The 21,651-nt window shown below is 41.5% G+C and overlaps 1 protein-coding gene across 4 annotated transcripts in view; it reads left to right on the top strand.

Annotated features, from left to right (window-relative positions):
- The window catches only part of DEUP1 (deuterosome assembly protein 1), a 121,693-nt gene that overhangs the window by 9,007 nt on the left and 91,035 nt on the right, over window positions 1-21,651 (top strand). For 3 of the 4 annotated variants that reach the window (XM_065936819.1, XM_065936821.1, XM_065936817.1), the window contains exon 3: window positions 18,047-18,218. In XM_065936819.1, the coding sequence (XP_065792891.1) occupies window positions 18,047-18,218 (172 nt within the window). Of the gene's footprint in view, window positions 1-15,479; window positions 15,537-18,046; window positions 18,219-21,651 lie in introns of all 4 variants that reach the window. The other variant, XM_065936818.1, reaches the window with a different exon arrangement.

Genomic DNA, 21,651 nt, shown 5'->3' with positions numbered 1-21,651 from the left:
TTTCACTGTGTGGGATGGGAAGTCCCTGGAAGACTTTGAGTAAAGCAGTGACATTTTCTGACTTCATGTTTTGAAAGGCTCGTTCTGGTTGCTATGTGAAGACTAGGCCGTTTCAAGGCAAGGGTAGGAGAAAAAGACAAGCTGGACTAATTCAGTGCAAGATGGCAGTGATTTGGATCAGGTTGGGAGAAACAGTGTCAAATGGGGAGGTTGTTACAGAAGAGCTGATAATATTTAGAAATCATAGACTGGATATGGGGTAAGCAGGAAGGAAATGAGATAGTGGACTTCTGGCCCATCAGTTGGAATAATAAGATTGTCATTTATTAAAATAAGGGAGACTGGAGAAAATGTAAGCTTGGTTGGAGACGCCTGTTATATATCCAGGTGAAGCTCAGATGATTAGCTGTGTGTGCAGGTCTAGCTGTACCTTTCTGCTTTATTACCCTCGGTGTGTGGCTTTATTGTTTGGCATCACCTTATGACTGCAAGATGGTTGAACCGCCTCCAGCAGCACATCTGCCTCGAGGAAGGGAGCAGAGGAAGGGCAGTGAGTAAATGCAGAACACTGCCAGCATTTTATTTGGAGCTCCTACAGAAGCCAAAACTCTGAAATAAAGATGTGGATACAAGATGTTTATTTGGGCGATGAAAGTATGGACTATCAGTTTCCTATGATTGCTGTATCACAAACTTGGTAGTTTAAAACAATCAAAACTTACTCACTCACAGTTCTAGGGTCCAAAGATCTGAAAACAGTATCACTGGGCTAAAATTGTGGTGTCAACAGGACTACATACATTCCCTCTGAGTGCTCTAGGGAGAATCTGTTCCTCACTTCTTCAAGCTTCGGGTGACTGCCAGCATTCCTTGGCTTGTGGCTACATCACTCTGACCCTTAAGGCCAGCACCTTCACCTCTCTCTCTGGTTCATCTTCATATCCCCTTCTCTTGTGTGTGTCAGATTTCCCTTTGCCTCTTTCTTAGGGCCCACCCAGATAATGTAGGGTAATCTCCCCATCTCAAGACACTTAATTTAGACAAAGAACTTTCTTGCAAATAAAATAACATTTGTAGGTTTCAGGGATTCAGATCTGATATCTTTGGGGGCCATTTTCCCACCTATCACCTACAGGATTGAGGAATTGAAACAAGGAAGGGCAAGTTATCAAAGCAAGTTACAACTGAGGGTGACTGCGGCAAAATCCTGATGGGGAAATTCTGAAACACTGTATAAGTCACACCCCTTAGAGTTATTCCATCCAAAAAGCAAGTGAGAGTTTATGCATTAGTAGCCAACAGTTATTGGTTGAAGGTTGCTCCCAGAAGGGCTTCAGTTCCCAATCACTTCTGACCGATCTATCACACGGGAGTCAGAGGAAGGGAACCACTCAGGCAAAGAAATACAGGTTCTTTCCACTGGAAATCAGGCTTAGTGCCCAGAAGTGGTGAGCATGAGAGATGTGTGGGACATCAACAGCAACTGCTGCGGCCTTCCTTTCAACAGCTTCGTGATAACTTCCACTTAGATTTCATAGGCTAGCTTTCGTTACATGGCCAAGCACAGCTCCAGGGGAGACTGGGAAATGTAGCCATGTCCTCAGCCAGACACAGTTCCATACTGAATAACGCACTAGAGCTCTGTTAGCATGGGGGAAAGGGAGAGGTATGTTGAGACAGCCAGTCACGTAGGTGATAAGGATGGAGGCAGACATGCGGTAAGGATGACTCAGACTAGGGTTTTATCACTGGATATGCTAAGAAGTGGTCAGGATTTAGAATACTGGAGGCAGTGCCGATAGAACTATTGTCCTGGGGTTTGAGGAAAACACAAATCTAGGATCATGAAGGGTTTTTATCTGGAGCAACTGTAGCGGTGGTGCCAATTAAAGAGATGGATGGACTGGGGTGGGAGCAGGTTTGTGGCACAAGGAGCCTGTCACTCTGTTTTGAACTTGGAAAACACTGAGATGTGTATAGATGTCCTGTGGGAACGTCAGTGTTGACTAGGTAGTTGGATAGAGAAGTCCAGAGTTCAGCAGCTCAGGCTGCGGATACTGATTAGGAAATTATTGGAACAAGCTGGCACTCAAGTTTCATTAGAAATTTTCGCTATTTACAAGAAACAGTGTATTTCTTAGTTTTCTAGCATTGGAAAAACAGATTTTATCAGTGTTTGCCTAATACTCTACTGTTAGGATCTAGTGAAATGGCTGTAGTTTTAAATAGAAAAAGAGTAAAATGACTGTCCTCATATGTACTCACTTTACAGTCTTTCATTAAATAGACCTTTTGGCATGAGGGAATTTTAATTATCTTAGAGATTGGCTTATGGAATCCAAGCTATGGTTATTGGTGGAAATCAATAATTAAATGTTTAAGTAATCAAAAAAAGTACCAAGGGTAATTTTAGATTTTGAAAATGGGACAACAGTATACTTTAGATGCAAATTAGATTTGGAGTTTATTCTTTTTCAGTGGCTTTATAAGATGTCCAAATATACTTTAATTTCAGCCTCTCCCATAGGCTTAAGAAAGGAAATATGAAAAACAAAAAGGATGGCGGATGCGGGTGTCTGGGATCTAAGCTAATGCATGTGTAAGATTTATTATTAATTATACCATATACTTCTATGTATTAACATGAAATTATTTTTCAGATAATTATTTAAACTTTTAGATGATTATAGAAATCCCCTGAAAAAAGAGGGTTAGTGCTTGCTAACATTTCACTGTCTGTTTACCTCATGTGATCTGTGAACCAACACGTTACTTCAGTTCAGTTCAGTCGCTCAGCCATGTCTGACTCTTTGTGACCCCGTGAATGACAGCACGCCAGTCCTCCCTGTCCATCACCAACTCCCGGAGTCCACCCAAACCCATGTCCATTGAGTCAGTGATGCCATCCAACCATCTCATCCTCTGTCGTCCCCTTCTCCTCCTGCCCTCAATCTTTCCCAGTATCAGGGTCTTTTCAAATGAGTCAGCTCTTCACATTAGGTGGTCAAAGGATTGGAGCTTCAGCACCAGTCCTTCCAATGAACACTGAGGACTGATTTCCTTTAGGATGGACTGCTTGGATCTCCCTGCAGTCCAAGGGACTCTCAAGAGTTTTCTCCAACACCACAGTTCAAAAACATCAATTCTTCAGTGCTCAGCTGTCTTCACAGTCCAACTCTCACATCCATACATGACCACTGGAAAAACCATAGCCTTGACTAGATGGACCTTTGTTGGCAAAGTAATGTCTCTGCTTTTTAATATGCTGTCTAGCTTGGTCATAACTTTCCTTCCAAGAAGTAAGTGTCTTTTAATTTCATGGCTGCAATCACCATCTGCAGTGATTTGGGAGCCCAAAAAAACAAAGTCTTACACTGCTTCCACTGTTTCCCCATCTATTTGCCATGAAGTGATGGGACAAGATGCCATGGTCTTAGTTTTCTGAATGTTGATCTTTAAGCCAACTTTTTCACTCTCCTCTTTCACTTTCATTAAGAGGCTCTTTAGTTCTTCTTTACTTTCTGCCATAAGGGTGGTTTCATCTGAATATCTGAGGTTATTGATATTTCTTCCCGAAATCTTGATTCCAGCTTGTGCTTCATCCAGCCTACTGTTTCTCATGATGTACTCTGCATATAAGTTAAATAAGCAGGGTGACAATATACAGCCTTGATGTACTCCTTTTCCTATTTTGAACCAGTCTGTTGTTCCATGTCCAGTTCTAACTGTTGATTCCTGACCTGCATACAGGTTTCTCAAGAGGCAGGTCAAGTGGTCTGATATCCCCATCTCTTTCAGAATTTTCCTCAGTTTGTTGTGATCCACACAATCAAAGGCTTTGGTGTAGTCAGTAAAGCAGAAATATATGTTTTTCTGGAATTCTCTTGCTTTTTCGATGATTCATCGGATGTTGGCAATTTGATCTCTGGTTCCTCTGCCTTTTCTAAATCCAGCTTGAACATCTGGAAGTTCACGGTTCACATATTGCTGTTATGTAAGATGTTACTTAGAATGTGAATAATTATAGAGAAGTTTCAAGAAAAACTTTATCTGTAATGAAGGCCTTTTAACAGAACTTCCATTCTCTTTAGAACTTAAAAATAAGAATTAGACTTCTTAAAAACATTGATAGAGACTTGAAAGTTGTGACATTGCATTTTATTTCTATAAACGTCTTTCTTTGATTATTATAATGAAGGCTTTAGGATAAGCCCATTATAGGTATATTTAAGCATGCTTTATTGGAATAGGAGATTTGTACTTCCTCCACATTCTAACACTAAGCTTATCACAAATGAGAGTGAAGAATGGATTCAATATGAGCCCCCACCTCAGGTATACAGTAAAAATAGGCATTGCAATGCCTCTATGTCAGCAAACCTCATGGTGACAATAAGTGACATTTTTTGGACAACAAAAAAAGTGCTTGAGAAAAAGTTACTTTTAACTATAATTCAATAATTAATTTGGGACAAGGGCACCTGTGAAGCTATGACCTGAAAATCATGAAGTGATAAATTTTTCTTTTACTGTTTCAGGAGAGACGATTGGCTAAAGAACAGACTGACACCACAGACATGTCTGTGAAAGTGGGTTCTGGGAGTTCTGGAGTCTCTCCCTTTGGTTCTAATTATGTTTCTGTGGTGCAGTGTATGATGTGCGCATGGGGTCTGTGAGCCCCCATAGGAAAGTTAAACTCTATCTGTTTATTATTATTTTTGAAACTGAAAAAAGCCCATTTACCCATTTCTCCTAGCCTCTGGCAACCACCAATCTGTTATCTGTATCTATGAACCTGATTTTATATATATATATAGAATATATATATGTACACACACACATATATATATATGTATATATAGCTACATTCCTGAGTCAGGAAGATCTGCTGGAGGAGGGATAGGTTACCCACTCCAGTGTTCTTGGGCTTCCCTGGTGGCTCAGCTGGTAAAAAAATCCGCCTGTAATGCAGGAGACCTGGGTTCGATCCCTGGGTTGGGAAGATCCTCTGGAGAAGGGAATGGCTACCCATTCCAGTATTCTGGCCTGAAGAATTCCATGGACACTGTAGTCCATGGGATTGCAAAGAGTCAGACCTGACTGAGTGACTTACACTTTCATTTTCATATCTATATCTTAGATTCCACATATAAGAGAGTATATATGGTATTTGTCTTCCAGTGTCTGACTTATTTCACTTAAAAGAATACCCTCAAGGTTCTTCCAGGTTGTTGTATATGGCAGGATATCATTCTTTTCTGTGAATGAGTAATATTTCATTGTGTGTATGTTTGTGGATACACACATACATGTATACACATGCATACCTCATTTTCTTTTTTTTAATTTAATTTAATTAATTAATTAATTTATTTATTTTTTAATTTTTATTTTTCAGTGGGTTTTGTCATACATTGATATGAATCAGCCATAGAGTTACACGTATTCCCCATCCTGGTCCCCCATCCCACCATCCTCTCCACCCGATTCCTCTGGGTCTTCCCAGCCCACCAGGCCCGCGCACTTGACTCATGCCTCCCACCTGGGCTGGTGGTCTGTTTCACCACAGATAATATACATGCTGTTCTTTCGAAACATCCCACCCTCACCCTCTCCCACAGAGTTCAAAAGTCTGTTCTGTACTTCTGCGTCTCTTCTTCTGCCCTGCATATAGGGCCATCGTTACCATCTTTCTAAATTCCATATATATGTGTTAGTATACTGTAATGTTCTTTATTTTTCTGGCTTACTTCACTCTGTATAATGGGATCCAGTTTCATCCATCTCATTAGAACTGATTAAAATGAATTCTTTTTAACGGCTGAGTAATATTCCATGGTGTAAATGTACCACAGCTTCCTTATCCATTCATCTGCTGATGGGCATCTAGGTTGCTTCCATGTCCTGGCTATTATAAACAGTGCTGCGATGAACATTGGGGTGCACGTGTCTCTTTCAGATCTAGATTCCTCAGTGTGTATGCCCAGGAGTGGGATTGCTGGGTCATATGGCAGTTCTATTTCCAGTTTTTAAAGAAATCTCCACACTGTTCTCCATAGTGGCTGTACTAGTTTGCATTCCCACCAACAGTGTAAGAGGGTTCCCTTTTCTCCACACCCTCTCCAGCACTTATTGCTTGTAGACTTTTGGATAGCAGCCATCCTGACTGGCGTGTAATGGTACCTCATTGTGGTTTTGATTTGCATTTCTCTGGTAATGAGTGATGTTGAGGATCTTTTCATGTGTTTGTTAGCCATCTGTATGTCTTCTTTGGAGAAATGTCTGTTTAGTTCTTTGGCCCATTTTTTGATTGGGTCATTTCTTTTTCTGGAATTGAGCTTCAGGAGTTGCTTGTATATTTTTGAGATTAATCCTTTGTCTGTTTCCTCATTTGCTATTATTTTCTCCCAATCTGAGGGCTGTCTTTTCACCTTACTTATAGTTTCCTTTGTTGTGCAAAAGCTTTTAATTTTCCTTAGGTCCCATTTGTTTATTTTTGCTTTTATTTCCAATATTGTGGGAGGTGGGTCATAGAAGATCTTGCTGTGATTTATGTCGGAGAGCGTTTTGCCTATGTTCTCCTCTAGGAGTTTTATAGTTTCTGGTCGTACATTTAGATCTTTAGTCCATTTTGAGTTTATTTTTGTGTATGGTGTTAGAAAGTGTTCTAGTTTCATTCTTTTACAAGTGGTTGACCAGTTTTCCCAGCACCACTTGTTAAAGAGATTGTCTTTTTTCCGCTGTATATCCTTGCCTCCTTTGTCAAAGATAAGGTGTCCATAGGTTCGTGGATTTATCTCTGGGCTTTCTATTCTGTTCCATTGATCTATATTTCTGTCTTTGTGCCAGTACCATACTGTCTTGATGACTGTGGCTTTGTAGTAGAGTCTGAAGTCAGGCAGGTTGATTCCTCCAGTTCCATTCTTCTTTCTCAAGATTACTTTGGCTATTCGAGGTTTTTTGTATTTCCATACAAATTGTGAAATTATTTGTTCTAGTTCTGTGAAAAATACCGTTGGTAGCTTGATAGGGATTGCATTGAATCTATAGATTGCTTTGGGTAGAATAGCCATTTTGCCAATATTAATTCTTCCAATCCATGAACACGGTATGTTTCTCCATCTGTTTGTGTCCTCTTTGATTTCTTTCATCAATGTTTTATAGTTTTCTGTGTATAGGTCTTTTGTTTCTTTAGGTAGATATACTCCTAAGTATTTTATTCTTTTTGTTGCAATGGTGAATGGTATTGTTTCCTTAATTTCTCTTTCTGTTTTTTCATTGTTAGTATATAGGAATGCAAGGGATTTCTGTGTGTTAATTTTATATCCTGCAACTTTACCATATTCATTGATTAGCTCTACTAATTTTCTGGTAGAGTCTTTAGGGTTTTCTATGTAGAGGATCATGTCATCTGCAAACAGCAAGAGTTTCACTTCTTCTTTTCCTATCTGGATTCCTTTTACGTCTTTTTCTGCTCTGATTGCTGTGGCCAAAACTTCCAACACTATGTTGAATAGTAGTGGTGAGAGTGGGCATCCTTGTCTTGTTCCTGATTTCAGAGGAAATGCTTTCAATTTTTCACCATTGAGGGTGATGCTTGCTATGGGTTTGTCATATATAGCTTTTATTATGTTGAGGTATGTTCCTTCTATTCCTGCTTTCTGGAGAGTTTTAATCATAAATGAGTGTTGAATTTTGTCAAAGACTTTCTCTGCATCTATTGAGATAATCATATGGTTTTTATCTTCCAATTTGTTAATGTGGTGTATTACGTTGATTGATTTGCGGATATTAAAGAATCCTTGCATTCCTGGGATAAAGCCCACTTGGTCATGGTGTATGATTTTTTTAATATGTTGTTGGATTCTGTTTGCTAGAATTTTGTTAAGGATTTTTGCATCTATGTTCCTCAGTGATATTGGCCTGTAGTTTTCTTTTTTTGTGGCATCTTTGTCTGGTTTTGGAATTAGGGTGATGGTGGCCTCATAGAATGAGTTTGGAAGTTTACCTTCATCTGCAATTCTCTGGAAGAGTTTGAATAAGATAGGTGTTAGCTCTTCTCTAAATTTTTGGTAGAATTCAGCTGTGAAGCCATCTGGTCCTGGGCTTTTGTTTGCTGGAAGATTTTTGATTACAGTTTCGATTTCCTTGCTTGTGATGGTTCTGTTAAGATCTTCTATTTCTTCCTGGTTCAGTTTTGGAAAGTTATACTTTTCTAAGAATTTGTCCATTTCATCCAAGTTGTCCATTTTATTGGCATAGAGCTGCTGGTAGTAGTCTCTTATGATCCTCATTTTCTTTATCTATCTATCCACCAGTGGCCATTTAGGTTTTTCCATAACTCAGCTATTGTAAAGAATGCTTTCATGAACATGAGGATGTGTGTATCTTTTCAAGCTAGTATTTTCATTTTCCTCAGATAAATGCCCAGAAATAGAATTGCTAGCTTGCATGATAGTTCTATTTGTAATTTTTTGAGGAAACATCATGCTGTCTTCCATAGAAACTGTACCAATTTACATTTCCACCAACAGTGTACGAGGGTTTTTTTTTTTCCATATCCTTGTCAATACTCTTTATTTCTAGTCTTTTTGATAATAGCCATTCTAGCACATGAGGTGATAATCTCATTATGTTTTTAATTTGCATTATGATTGATGATGTAGAGCATCTCTTCATGTGTCTTTTGGCCATCTGTATGTCTTTTTTGGAAAAGTGTCTATTCAGATCTCATTTTTTAATCACTTTTTGTGTATTAAGTTGTCTGAGTTCTTGATATATTTTGGATATTTGCAAATATTTCCTCCCTTTTTCTTTTGTTGATGATTTCCTTTGCTATATAGAAACTCTTGAGCTTGTTGTAGTCCCACTTGTTTATTTTTGCATTTGGTGTGAGATTCCAAAAATCACCATCAAGGCATATGTCAAGGAGCTTTACCACCTATGTTTTCTTTTAGGAATTTTATGGTTTCAGGTGTTACACCCAAGTCTTTAATTCATTTTAAGTTAATTTTTGTGCATGGTGTTAAAGTGTTGGTCCAGTTTCAATCTTTTGCATGTGGCTGTCCAATTTTCCCAACACCATTTATTTGACCATACATATGTGGGTTTATTTCTGGGCTCTCTATTTTGTTTCATTGATCTATGTGTCTGCTTTTCTGTGAATATCATACTGTTTAAATTATTATAGCTTGTAACATAGTTTGAAATTTGAGAGTGTGATGCCTTCAGCTTTATTCTTTCTCAAGACTGATTTAGCTATTTAAGGGGTCTCTTGAGGTTCTATATAAGTTTTAGGATTATTTGTCCTATTTATGTGAAAAATTCCATTGGTATAGGGATTTTGATAGGGATTGCATTGCATCTGTAGATTAATTTGGGTGGTATGGACATTTTAACAATATTAATCCTTCCAATTTGTGAGCATGGGATATCTGTACAATATCAATACAATATTTGTATTGTTTTCAATTTCTTTAATGTTTTATAGTTTAAAATATACAGATCTTCCACCTCCTTGATAAATTTATTGCTAGGTATTTTATTCTTTTTGATGTAATCATAAATGGAATTGTTTACTTAACTTCCCTTTCTAATATTTCATTATTTATTTAAATAAGCAAGTTCTTGTGTATTGATGTTGTATCCTGCAACTTTACCAAATTTGTTAGTTTCTGATGAAGTCTTTAGGGTTTTGTATGTATATATAATATATACACACACATATACATATCATGTCATCTGAATATAGTAATAGTTTTACTTCTTCCTTTCCAATTTGGATGCCTTTTATTTCTCTTTCTTGCCTAATTGCTCTGGCTAGGACTTCCAATACTATATTTAATGAAATTGTCAAGAATAGGTATCCTTATTCCTGATCTTAGGGGAAGAGACTTCAGTTTTTCACCATTGGATATGATGTAGGCTTATCATATGTGGCCTTTACTGTGTTGAAGTACTTTTGTACATTCCCGCTATACCCACTTTGTTGAGGGATTTTGTCATAAATGGATGTTGAATTTTGTCAAATACTGTCAAATGCTTTTTCCACATCTGTCTATTGAGATGATCACATGATTTTTGTCTTTTATTTTGTCTATGTGACATGTCACAATGACTGGTCTGTGGCTGTTGAACCATCTTTGCATCTCACTTGATCACAGTGTATGCCTGTTGAATTTAATGTCTTGTTGAGGATTTTTGCGTCTGCGTTCACCAGGTAATTTTCTTTTCTTGTGGCATTCTTATCTGGTTTCAGTATCAGGGTAATGCTGGCCTCATAAATGAGTTTGCAAGAGCTCCGTCCTTTTTTTTTTTTAAGAGTTTGAGAATGATAGTATTCTTTGACTGTTTGGTAAACATCACCAGTGAAGCAATCTGGTTCCAGACTTTTGTTTGTTGGGAGGTTTTGGATTACTGATTCAATCTCCTTATTAGCAGTCAGTCTGTTTAGCTTTTTTATTTCATTATGATTCAATCTTGGTAGATTGTATGTTTCTAGGAATTTATCTGTTTCTTCTAGGTTATCCAATTTGCTAATTGATAATTGTTCATAGTAGTCTCTTATGATCTATTTACTTCTGTGTAATATCTGTTTTGGGGCTTCTCTTGTGGCTCAACTGGGAGAGAATCTGCCTGCAATGCGGGAGAGCTGAGTTCGATCCCTGGGTTGGGAAGAACCCCTGGAGAAGGGAAAGGCTACCCGCTCCAGTATTCTGGCCTGGAGAACTCCATGAACTGTATAGTACATGGAGTTGCAAAGAGTCGGAAATGACTGAGCGACTTTCACTCACTTCACTTCACAGTATCTGTTGTAATTCCTATTGTGATAGCTCCTCTTTCATTTCTGATTTTATTTGAGTCCCATCTCTTTTTTGTTGGTGAATCTAGCTAGAGGTTTGTCAATTTTATTTATCTTTTCAAAGAACCAGCTCTTAGTTTCATTGATCTTATTTACTGTCTTTTAACCCTTATTTTACTTTTCTCTGCTCTAATCTTTTTATTTTATTTCTTCTACTAGTTTTTCTTTCTCTAGTTCCTTGAGGTGTAAAGTTAGATTATTTATTTGAGCCTTTTTGTTTCTTGAGGCTAAGTATTCATCACAGTAAACTTCCCTCTTAGAACTACTTTTGCTGCATCCCATAAAGTTTGGTGTGTTACATATCCATTTTCATTTGTCTCAAGGTATTTTTTTTTAATTTCTCATTTAATGTCTTCTTTGAACCTTTGGCTGTCAAGTAGCATCTTGTGTAATGTCCACATATTTGTGAATTTTCCAGCTTTCCTTGTGTAATTAAATTTTGAGTTTCATACCATTGCAGTCAGGAAAGCTGCTTGATGTGATTTCAGTCTCTTTTAATGTAGTAAGCTTGTTCTGTGGCCTAACATATAATATAACTTGGGAAATATTGAGAAGAATGCATTTCTGTTGCTTTTGGATTGAGTGTTTTGTAAATATTTGTGATCTCAAATGCTGTTAAAGGCTGATGTGTTTTAGTTGATTATCTGTCCTGTGTATCCATTGGTGTAAGTGTAGAGTATTATAGTCTCCTGCTGTTATTGAATTGCTGTCAATTTCTCCTTTCGGTCTGTTGATATTTGCTTTAGTTAGATGCTCCCCTGTTGGCTGTGTAAATATTTACAAACATTACATCTTCTCGTTGGATTGACTTCTTTATCATTATATAATGCCCTTCTTTGTCTCTTGTTACAGTCTTTGTTTTAAAGTCTATTTTATCTGATAAAAATATAGCTATTCCAACTTTTTTTTTTGTAGTTTCCATTTGCAGGAGATCTCTTTTTCCATCCCTTCACTTTCAGTCTATGTGTGTCCTTACATCCAAAGTGAGTCTCCTGTAGGTAGCATACAGACGGGTCTTATTTTCTCATCTATTCATCCACTCTGTCTTTTTTTCTTCCCTCTGTCTTTGGATTAGAGAATCTAGTCCACTTGCATTTAAAGTAATTATTGATAGCTGTGCACATACTGTCATTTTGTTAATAGTTTTCTGGCTGTTTCTGTGTTTCCTGTCTGTTCCTTTCTTCTTCTTTTGCTCTCTTCCTTTTTTGATTTGATGACTTTCTTTAGTGGTTTGCTTATATTTCTTTACCTTTTGTGTATTTACTGTAGTTTTTTTGCTTTGTGGTTACCATGAGGTTTGCATGTTAACAATTTATATCTATAACCGTCAATATAAAGTTGTAAATAACTTGAGTTTGATACCACTGTAAAGCTTAACCTTCTTCTCTTCCCTCTGCTGCATTTCATATTTTGATGTCACATTTTACATTTTTTCATCTTGTCTATCCCTTAATTATTAAAATCATATTTTTATGGTTTGTGTTTTTAAATCTTCATACTAGTTTTATAAGTTATTAACCCACTACCTTTACTATATATTTACTTTTCCAGTGAGATTTATTATTTCAAATGTGTACTTGTTAGTGATCAGTGCCCTTTCTTTTCAGCTTAAAGAATTTCCTTTAACATTTCTTGTCAGGTCAGTTTAGTGGTAATGAATTCCTTTAGCTTTTCTGGAAAACTCTGTATCTTTTCTGAATGATAACTTTGCCTGTTAGTTTTCTTTATTGAAAATCTTTTCCTTCACCACTTTGAATATATTGTGCCATTATATATTACAGTTCAGTTCAGTTCAATTCAATCACTCAGTCGTGTCCGTCTCTTTGCAACCCCATGATTTGCAGCATGCCAGGCCTCCCTGTCCATCACCAACTCCTGGAGTTTACTCAAACTCATGCCCGTCGAGTCAATGATACCATCTAGCCTTCTCATCCTCTGTCATCCCCTTCTCCTCCTGCCCCCAATCCCTCCCAGCATCAGGGTCTTTTCCAATGAGTCAGCTCTTCACATTAGGTGACCAAAGTGTTGGAATTGCAGCTTCAGCATCAGTCCTTCCAATAAACACCCAGGACGGATCTCCTTTAGGATGGACTGGTTGGATCTCCTTGCAGTCCAAAGGACTCTCAAGAGTCTTCTCCAACACCACAGTTCAAAAGCATCAATTTTTTGGCGCTTAGCTTTCTTTAAAATCCAACTCTCACATCCATACATGACCACTGGAAAAACCATAGCCTTGACTAGACAGACCTTTGTTGGCAATGTAATGTCTCTGCTTTTTAATATGCTCTCTAGGTTGGTCATAACTTTCCTTCCAAGGAGTAAGCATCTTTTAATTTCATGGCTTCAGTCACCATCTGCAATGATTTTGGAGCCCAAAAAAAGAAAGTCTGACACTGTTTCCACTGTTTCCCCATCTATTTCCCATGAAGTGATGGGACCAGATGCCATGATCTTAGTTTTCTGAATACTGAGCTTTAAGCCAACTTTTTCACTCTCCTCTTTCAGTTTCATCAAGAGACTTTTTAGTTCCTCTTCACTTTCTGCCATAAGGGTGGTGTCATCTGCATATCTGAGGTTATTGATATTTCTCCTGGCAATCTTGATTCCAGCTTGGGCTTCCTCTAGCCCAGCGTTTCTCATGATGTACTCTGCATATAAGTTAAACAAGCAGGGTGACAGTATACAGCCTTGATGTACTCCTTTTTCTACTTGGAACCAGTCTGTTGTTCCATGTCCAGTTCTAACTGTTGCTTCCGGACCTGCATTTAGGTTTCTAGATAGGCAGGTCAGGTGGTCTGGTATTCCCACCTCTTTCAGAATTTTCCACAGTTTATTGTGATCCACACAGTCAAAGGCTTTGGCATAGTCAATAAAGCAGAAATAGATGTTTTTCTGGAACTCTCTTGCTTTTTTGATTTGATCTCTGGTTCCTCTAACTTTTCTAAAACCAGCTTGAACATCTGGAAGTTCACCGTTCACGTATTGCTGAAGCCTGGCTTGGAGAATTTGGGCATTATTTTACTAGCGTGTGCGATGAGTGCAATTGTGTGGTAGTTTGAGCATTCTTTGGCATTGCCTTTCTTTGGGATTGGAATGAAAACTGACCTTTTCCAGTGAGTACAGCTAAATAATAGTAATATACCTAAGACAAATAATATGTTAATACATTTTAAAAATGAATTTTATTGAAACATTTTGGAAAAGTTAAAACCTGATAAGATTGCTCATCAGTTTTTTGGAAACTCATTTTCTTAGGCTCATCCACGATGCATGAAGCAGTCTCCTCTTTATTCTTTCTCCATGCTTCCTTTCCCCTCTCCCCTTTCTCCATGATGACTTCTATATTTGTCTTATAAGCCAAATCCCCTCTTCTTTCTCCTGAGCTAAAGATCCATTTCTGTCAGACATCTCTCATGTCCTGAACTAAGCTCACTCTTTTTTTAAATAAACAACCTGATACCCACTTCTGTTTTCCCAGTTGTTGATGGATGGACTGACCCTACATTTCAGTTTGCCTAGAACTGTCACTGTTTGCATCTGTTGTCCTGAAATAATAATTAATAGTTACCTTTTCACTTTTAAAATTATCCTGGGTTAATTATCCTGGGTTAATGAACAGATCATATGTCACCACAGCTGTCTGTCTGATTAAGTTCTGCCTTTTAAGAAGCAGCCCCTCAGCCTCTGTTAAAGGACTTTGGCGTGACAGGCATGTCATGGGTCTTACCCAGCTCCTTTTCTCTGAGTACCTCTCTCCACATCCATCCCCCTGCCATTCCTCCCGACACACTTGCCCCTACTGCCCCCTTTTATAGCATCAGTTTTCTGTTTTGCTCTCCATCTCCAAGTAATGATGTCCTGATTTTTTTAACTCTAGGATCCTCAGACTGGTATGTTACTCTACAAGCCTAAGTGTGCCCCTTCCTTTCTGACTTAATGCATTTAGACCTCTAGCCTTTCTCAGAATCTTGCACTTGTGAATTGCTTCCACAGATAAACCCAATAGTTAGGGTCAGGGTCTGCCTGTCTTACGTAGTGTATTAGACACAGTCCACCCAGTCTCCAGTGCTGAAGGCTTAGAGAAATGTTTTTTTTTTTTCTCCTTCAGCTCCTCAATTAACTTTTATAAAGTTGGAATAAGGTCTACTTTATGGAATATTGTGAGGATTTATGAGAGGAAGTACAGCAGAGTAATTAGCATAGTGTTAGCATTTAGCTAAATAAAGAGATGAAAATATAAATAATGTTAGTGTCCAGATAATGAAGGAGGCTAAACTAAGTCTTTTGTCTTTTATTTTAAAGTTCACTAGATTTAGGAGCAAATATTGATACTGAAGGGGTTTCCCTGGTGGCTTAATGTTAACAAATCTGCCTGCAATGCAGGAGACATCCTGCAATGAGGGTGACAGGGTCTGATCCCTGGGTGGGGAAGATCCCTAAAGAAGGAAATAACAACCCACTCCAGTATTCTTGCCTGGGAAATCCCATGGACAGAGGAGCCTGATGAGCTATAGTCCAGGGGGTCACCAGAGTCAGACACGACTTAGCGGCTAAGCAACACCAAATGGCATGTACTTGATACCTTTGTTACCAATGCAGAACCTGGTGTCTGTCCTAGATTTGCTGAATCTGATCAATGCGGGTGTGATAGATGATTCTCTCCAATCTGTGCAAGGTATGCAAACACCGAGTGGGTAGTTGAACTAGATGACTTGTAGAAGTCCTCCCACCCTGAAGTCTAATATTCTTACTTTTGTATAACATAGTCACATGCAGGAAATAAATCCTTAATTCATTTATTTAACAATATTGGTTGAGTACCTCATAGTAATGCCACGTTCTTTAGGCCTATGTTTTAATTCCATAGGCGTGGCTCCCTCCTAAATGCCCGGGAGATAGTAATGGAAAACACTTGTTTGTTGACACAAAGATTCACTGAGCATCTCCCATGTGCTGAGGCACTGTGCTCAGTCTTGGTGAGATGGTGATGAGCAAGACTGACAGTCCTTTTCCTTTCAGAGTTTACAGCAGCAGAAAAAATAAATTGTGTTTACAGTAAAGGGGATACATGTTGCTATGGGGAAAAAAAGGTGTGAAAACTATTCTTTTTGTTCTATTGTTTTTCCCCACATCAGAATTCCAGTTAAAATCCACTCAGGTTATTCATAGAGGATAGTAATTAGTAAGTCCTCTCCTCAGACAGGTTTTAGGTTTTAAGTAAAAACTGAGAGCCTTTGGGCCTTAGCCCAGGAATACTGGAAGACTTCAGGATGCATTTTTGTACTTAAAATCACTCTGGTGTCACAACTGGTAAGAAGGCTGTTGAATAAGCCAGTCAAAGTTAAAGGGACATCCCTTGTTCAGGTTGACTCTGGGTATTTTAGAAAGGGATTCTAGAAGTTCTGAGTCCTTTGAGTTCATGTACCTATTTTGAACCTAATTGCAACAGAGCTCATTTGTACTACATTTTTCAAGGAAGTTCTTATTCAAAACGTGAAGATGGTACTAATGTAGACCGTGCAGTAACTGCAGTAGTCACAGTAAGTCCACCAGCTATGCGGCCAGTGTCTCCTGTCACCACTGTCCTCAGCACTTTACTAGAGAAAGTGAAGATTGTCAACTCTACATGTTACATTACAAACAAAGCCATAACTAAACAGAGAGAGGAAGAAGAAAAACACCCTGTCTTTTGCTGTGGATACAGGAAGGCACTTAATTTAGAAGCAGCTGTCTAGGGTCTAATTCTGGCTCTTCCATTAATCAATTTGTGACCTCGACATGTCTGGGCTTCAGTTTTTGTAAAATGCTAAATGATCCTTAATTAGCCCTAAAATTCTTATTCAGTGAGACTAAATGGAGGAAATGGTGTCATTTTACACTTGCCTCTCCTGCCTTACTCCCAGCTACACAAATACACCAGAAGCCCCATCACCACTGAACAGATGGGTAGTGAAGCAAGTCGCTTCTCTAACCTGAACGTTTGTGTGTGTCTTAAGCTGAAGCGTGAGACCTCGTGTCCGCCTGCTTATCTGGACTGAATGAGTGAACTGACGTCAGGTCCTTGGGGAGTGCTGTGGCTTCTCTGAAGGGGAACCCTGCCCTGAGAGCACTTACAGCCTCAGAAACTCTCAGTCTGCATAATGCTAGTTCGCACCAAGGGTCCTGTTTCAAACACCGTAGACCTTCCTAGCACCAGCTATTGCTACTTCTCTGACCAATAATATCTGCACTGTCTAAAATCTTACGTTACTCTGCCCACACCTGCCCAATCAGCTTTCTTCCAGCAGACACCACCGGCCAGATGGCATCAAGCTTCTGTCCTGAAGGAGCAGCAGTGTAGCCCAGGTGCCTGTGAAACTGGTCCTTCCTTGCCTGGGTCTGTTCCTCTGGCCTTGGCAGGCCCTGTGAGGCCCCAGTTAGCTGCCATCAAACCTCCTCAGGTTATGATCAGCACACTGGTATATGTATATTTACATGTAAGAGGATGGAATTATTTTCTAGCCTGCCATCAAACCTGCTCAGGTTATGATAAGCACATCAGTATATGTATATTTACATGTAAGAGGATGGAATTATTTTTTAAATACTTATGTATTTATTTGTTTTTGGCTGCATTAGGTCTTAGTTGCAGCTTGAGGTCTCAGTAGGTGTGATTCGTGGGCTTAGTAGCCCTGCTGTATGTGAGATCTTAGTTCCCAGACCAGGAATCGAACTCACATCCCCTGCATCACAAGATGAATTCTTAATTCCTGGACCACAAGCGAAGTCCCTGGGATTATTTGTTATAATAAGAATTTTCCTCGAATTAGCCCACTCTAAAATTTATTATATTTAAATTAACTTTATTTACGGTGGCCTTATTTCTGATGTAATCCACACGATACGTAGGAAGAGAAATGTAGATTTTAATTGTATCAATATATTAACTTTATCAATATATTGCATTATATTATAGCACAGCTGTACTTTTTAAAATGCCACTGAAAAGTATATACTCTGTTAGCTCTGAAATTAGCTTTTGGTTTTAATTTAAAATGTTAGCCTCTAGTTTTCAGAATTCTTCCCATTTAAATAATTGAAAATTTTGAGAAAATAATGATCAAGATATTCAAACCAAAATCATAAGATTTCTTGTTCTCACATTTCAGTCTTTTAAAATGCATTTCACTCTTCTACAATTGCCAGAGCTTCTCCTTGTGAGGCTGAGCTTCAGGAATTAATGGAACAAATTGACATCATGGTAAACAACAAAAAATTGGATTGGGAAAGGAAGATGCGAGCTCTGGAGACACGACTAGATCTTCGGGATCAAGAGTTGGCAAATGCACAGACGTGTCTGGAACAGAAAGGTCAAGAGGTACTGCATAGCTGTGTTAATAAATTGTTCATTCCTCAGACTGTTACAAATAGTGCTAGTTCCATCAGAATGTGTTTTTCATCACACATACTTTGTATAAGCATCAGCAATAGCTTGAAATGCCCTGGAATTCTGTCACAATGTGCTAAATGTATGTGTTCTATCAAATAAGTGTCAAGCAGAGCCTAAACCTGTAGTAATTTGCCAATTCGGACAGACAGAGTCCAGTCGATGCCATCTAGGAAAGTAAATATTTGACATGTACGTGAAATACTGTTTTCAAGCAAGGATGTCAGTGCTTTTGCTGCCAGGGAAACAAAGTAGCCATCAGAGGTGTACCTTTGGAGCAGGCAGAGGTCAGGAGCATTTGCCTTTTCTCATCTGCTAGAAAAGTCTTTCCTAAAAGAAGTTTAAGATAAAGACCTTGATTGTAGGTCAAGAGAGAAAAGAGTTCGGTGAAGGGGGTATGTGTATACTTGGGTGCCCACATGGCTCAGTAATAAAGAATCTGCCTGCCAAAGCAAGAGACACAAGAGATGCAGATTTGATCCCTGGGTTGGAAAGATACCCTGGAATAGAAATTGGCACCCCACTCCAGTATTCTTGCCTGGAGAATCATGTGAATGGAGGAGCCTGGTGGGCTACATACAGTCCGTAGAGTTGCCAAGAGTCAGACCTGGCTGAGTGACCGAGCACGTGCACCACTTAGGAGGAGCGTCCTGGGCCTGGGGGGGCTGCTTGCGGCCAAGCTGGTGAAGCTGGAGGGACATCCGAGTGCTCGTGGGCCTGCTGCGGAGTTCAGCAAAGTCATACGCTTCACCTGACGTGGACTTTCATGTCTGTGAATTTTCTCTGGGATAAGGCATAAGACATGTTTACTGATCATATGCTAATAATTAAAACATCAACAGTCAACTTGTTCTGCAGTTGTTTTTCTATCTCTAATGGACTCTCAGTGGAACTTAAGTTTTTGTCTTGGTTAACTCTGTTATTGTTTGGCCCAGTTAACGTAGTCATCAGTAGGGGCAGGTCATGAGATTGCACATGCAAGGGCTACTTTCTGAGTTTTGGTCCTGTCACAACCCAGATGTGCAAACAGAAGGCTCACGTGCTGCTTAAGCAGACAAATTCTGTAAGCCAAATCCCTATGAACTCCTCTTAGACATTTTTTCTTTTTTTATTTTTTACTCTGCTGTGTCTTCTTTGCTGCTCCTGGGCTTTTTCTAGCTGTGGCGAGCAGGGGCTACTCTTAGCTGCACCGGCTTCTCATTGCAGTGTCTTCTCCTGTTGGAGGGCACAGCCCCCGGACCCACGGGCGTCAGTAACTGCAGCATGAGGCTCTGCACTTGCTCATTGCGGTGTCTGCTTCTGTTGGAGGGCACAGCCCCCGGGCCCACGGGCGTCAGTAACTGCAGCGTGAGGCTCTGCACCTGCTCACTGCGGTGTCTGCTTCTGTTGGAGGGCACAGCCCCCAGGCCCACGGGCGTCAGTAACTGCAGCGTGAGGCTCTGCACTTGCTCACTGCGGTGTCTGCTCCTGTTGGAGGGCACAGCCCCCGGGCCCACGGGCGTCAGTAGCTACAGCGTGAGGCTCTGCACCTGCTCATTGCGGTGTCTGCTCCTGTTGGAGGGCACAGCCCCCAGGCCCACGGGCGTCAGTAACTGCAGCGTGAGGCTCTGCACTTGCTCATTGCGGTGTCTGCTCCTGTTGGAGGGCACAGCCCCCGGGCCCACGGGCGTCAGTAACTGCAGCGTGAGGCTCTGCACTTGCTCATTGCGGTGTCTGCTCCTGTTGGAGGGCACAGCCCCCGGGCCCACGGGCGTCAGTAACTGCAGCGTGAGGCTCTGCACTTGCTCATTGCGGTGTCTGCTCCTGTTGCAGGGCACAGCCCCCGGGCCCACGGGCGTCAGTAGCTACAGCGTGAGGCTCTGCACTTGCTCATTGCGGTGTCTGCTCCTGTTGGAGGGCACAGCCCCCGGGCCCACGGGCGTCAGTAGCTGCAGCGTGAGGCTCTGCACTTGCTCATTGCGGTGTCTGCTCCTGTTGCAGGGCACAGCCCCCGGGCCCACGGGCGTCTGTAGCTGCAGAGTGAGGCTCTGCACTTGCTCATTGCGGTGTCTGCTCCTGTTGCAGGGCACAGCCCCCCGGCCCACGGGCGTCAGTAGCTACAGCGTGAGGCTCTGCACCTGCTCATTGCGGTGTCTGCTCCTGTTGCAGGGCACAGCCCCCGGGCCCACGGGCGTCAGTAACTGCAGCGTGAGGCTCTGCACTTGCTCACTGCGGTGTGTGCTCCTGTTGCAGGGCACAGCCCCCGGGCCCACAGGCGTCAGTAACTGCAGCGTGAGGCTCTGCACTTGCTCATTGCAGTGTCTGCTCCTGTTGCAGGGCACAGCCCCCGGGCCCACGGGCGTCAGTAACTGCAGCGTGAGGCTCTGCACTTGCTCATTGCGGTGTCTGCTCCTGTTGCATGGCACAGCCCCTGGGCCCACGGGCGTCAGTAGCTGCAGCGTGAGGCTCTGCACTTGCTCATTGTGGTGTCTGCTCCTGTTGGAGGGCACAGCACCTGGGCCCACGGGCATCAGTAACTGCAGCGTGAGGCTCTGCACTTGCTCATTGCGGTGTCTGCTCCTGTTGCAGGGCACAGCCCCCAGGCCCACGGGCGTCAGTAGCTGCAGCGTGAGGCTCTGCACTTGCTCATTGCGGTGTCTGCTCCTGTTGCATGGCACAGCCCCTGGGCCCACGGGCATCAGTAACTGCAGCGTGAGGCTCTGCACTTGCTCATTGCGGTGTCTGCTCCTGTTGGAGGGCACAGCCCCTGGGCCCACGGGCATCAGTAACTGCAGCGTGAGGCTCTGCACTTGCTCATTGCGGTGTCTGCTCCTGTTGCAGGGCACAGCCCCCAGGCCCACGGGCGTCAGTAGCTGCAGCGTGAGGCTCTGCACTTGCTCATTGCGGTGTCTGCTCCTGTTGGAGGGCACAGCGCCTGGGCCCACGGGCATCAGTAACTGCAGCGTGAGGCTCTGCACTTGCTCATTGCTGTGTCTGCTCCTGTTGCAGGGCACAGCCCCCGGGCCCACGGGCGTCAGTAACTGCAGCGTGAGGCTCTGCACTTGCTCATTGCGGTGTCTGCTCCTGTTGGAGGGCACAGCCCCCGGGCCCACGGGCGTCAGTAACTGCAGCGTGAGGCTCTGCACTTGCTCATTGCGGTGTCTGCTCCTGTTGGAGGGCACAGCCCCCGGGCCCACGGGCGTCAGTAACTGCAGCGTGAGGCTCTGCACTTGCTCATTGCGGTGTCTGCTCCTGTTGGAGGGCACAGCCCCCGGGCCCACGGGCGTCAGTAACTGCAGCGTGAGGCTCTGCACTTGCTCATTGCGGTGTCTGCTCCTGTTGCAGGGCACAGCCCCTGGGCCCATGGGCGTCAGTAACTGCAGCA

Source organism: Muntiacus reevesi, chromosome 5 (genome assembly GCF_963930625.1).
Source record: "Muntiacus reevesi chromosome 5, mMunRee1.1, whole genome shotgun sequence".
NCBI classification, from domain to species: Eukaryota; Metazoa; Chordata; class Mammalia; order Artiodactyla; family Cervidae; genus Muntiacus; species Muntiacus reevesi.
This window is presented reverse-complemented; position numbering and strand designations above follow the sequence as displayed.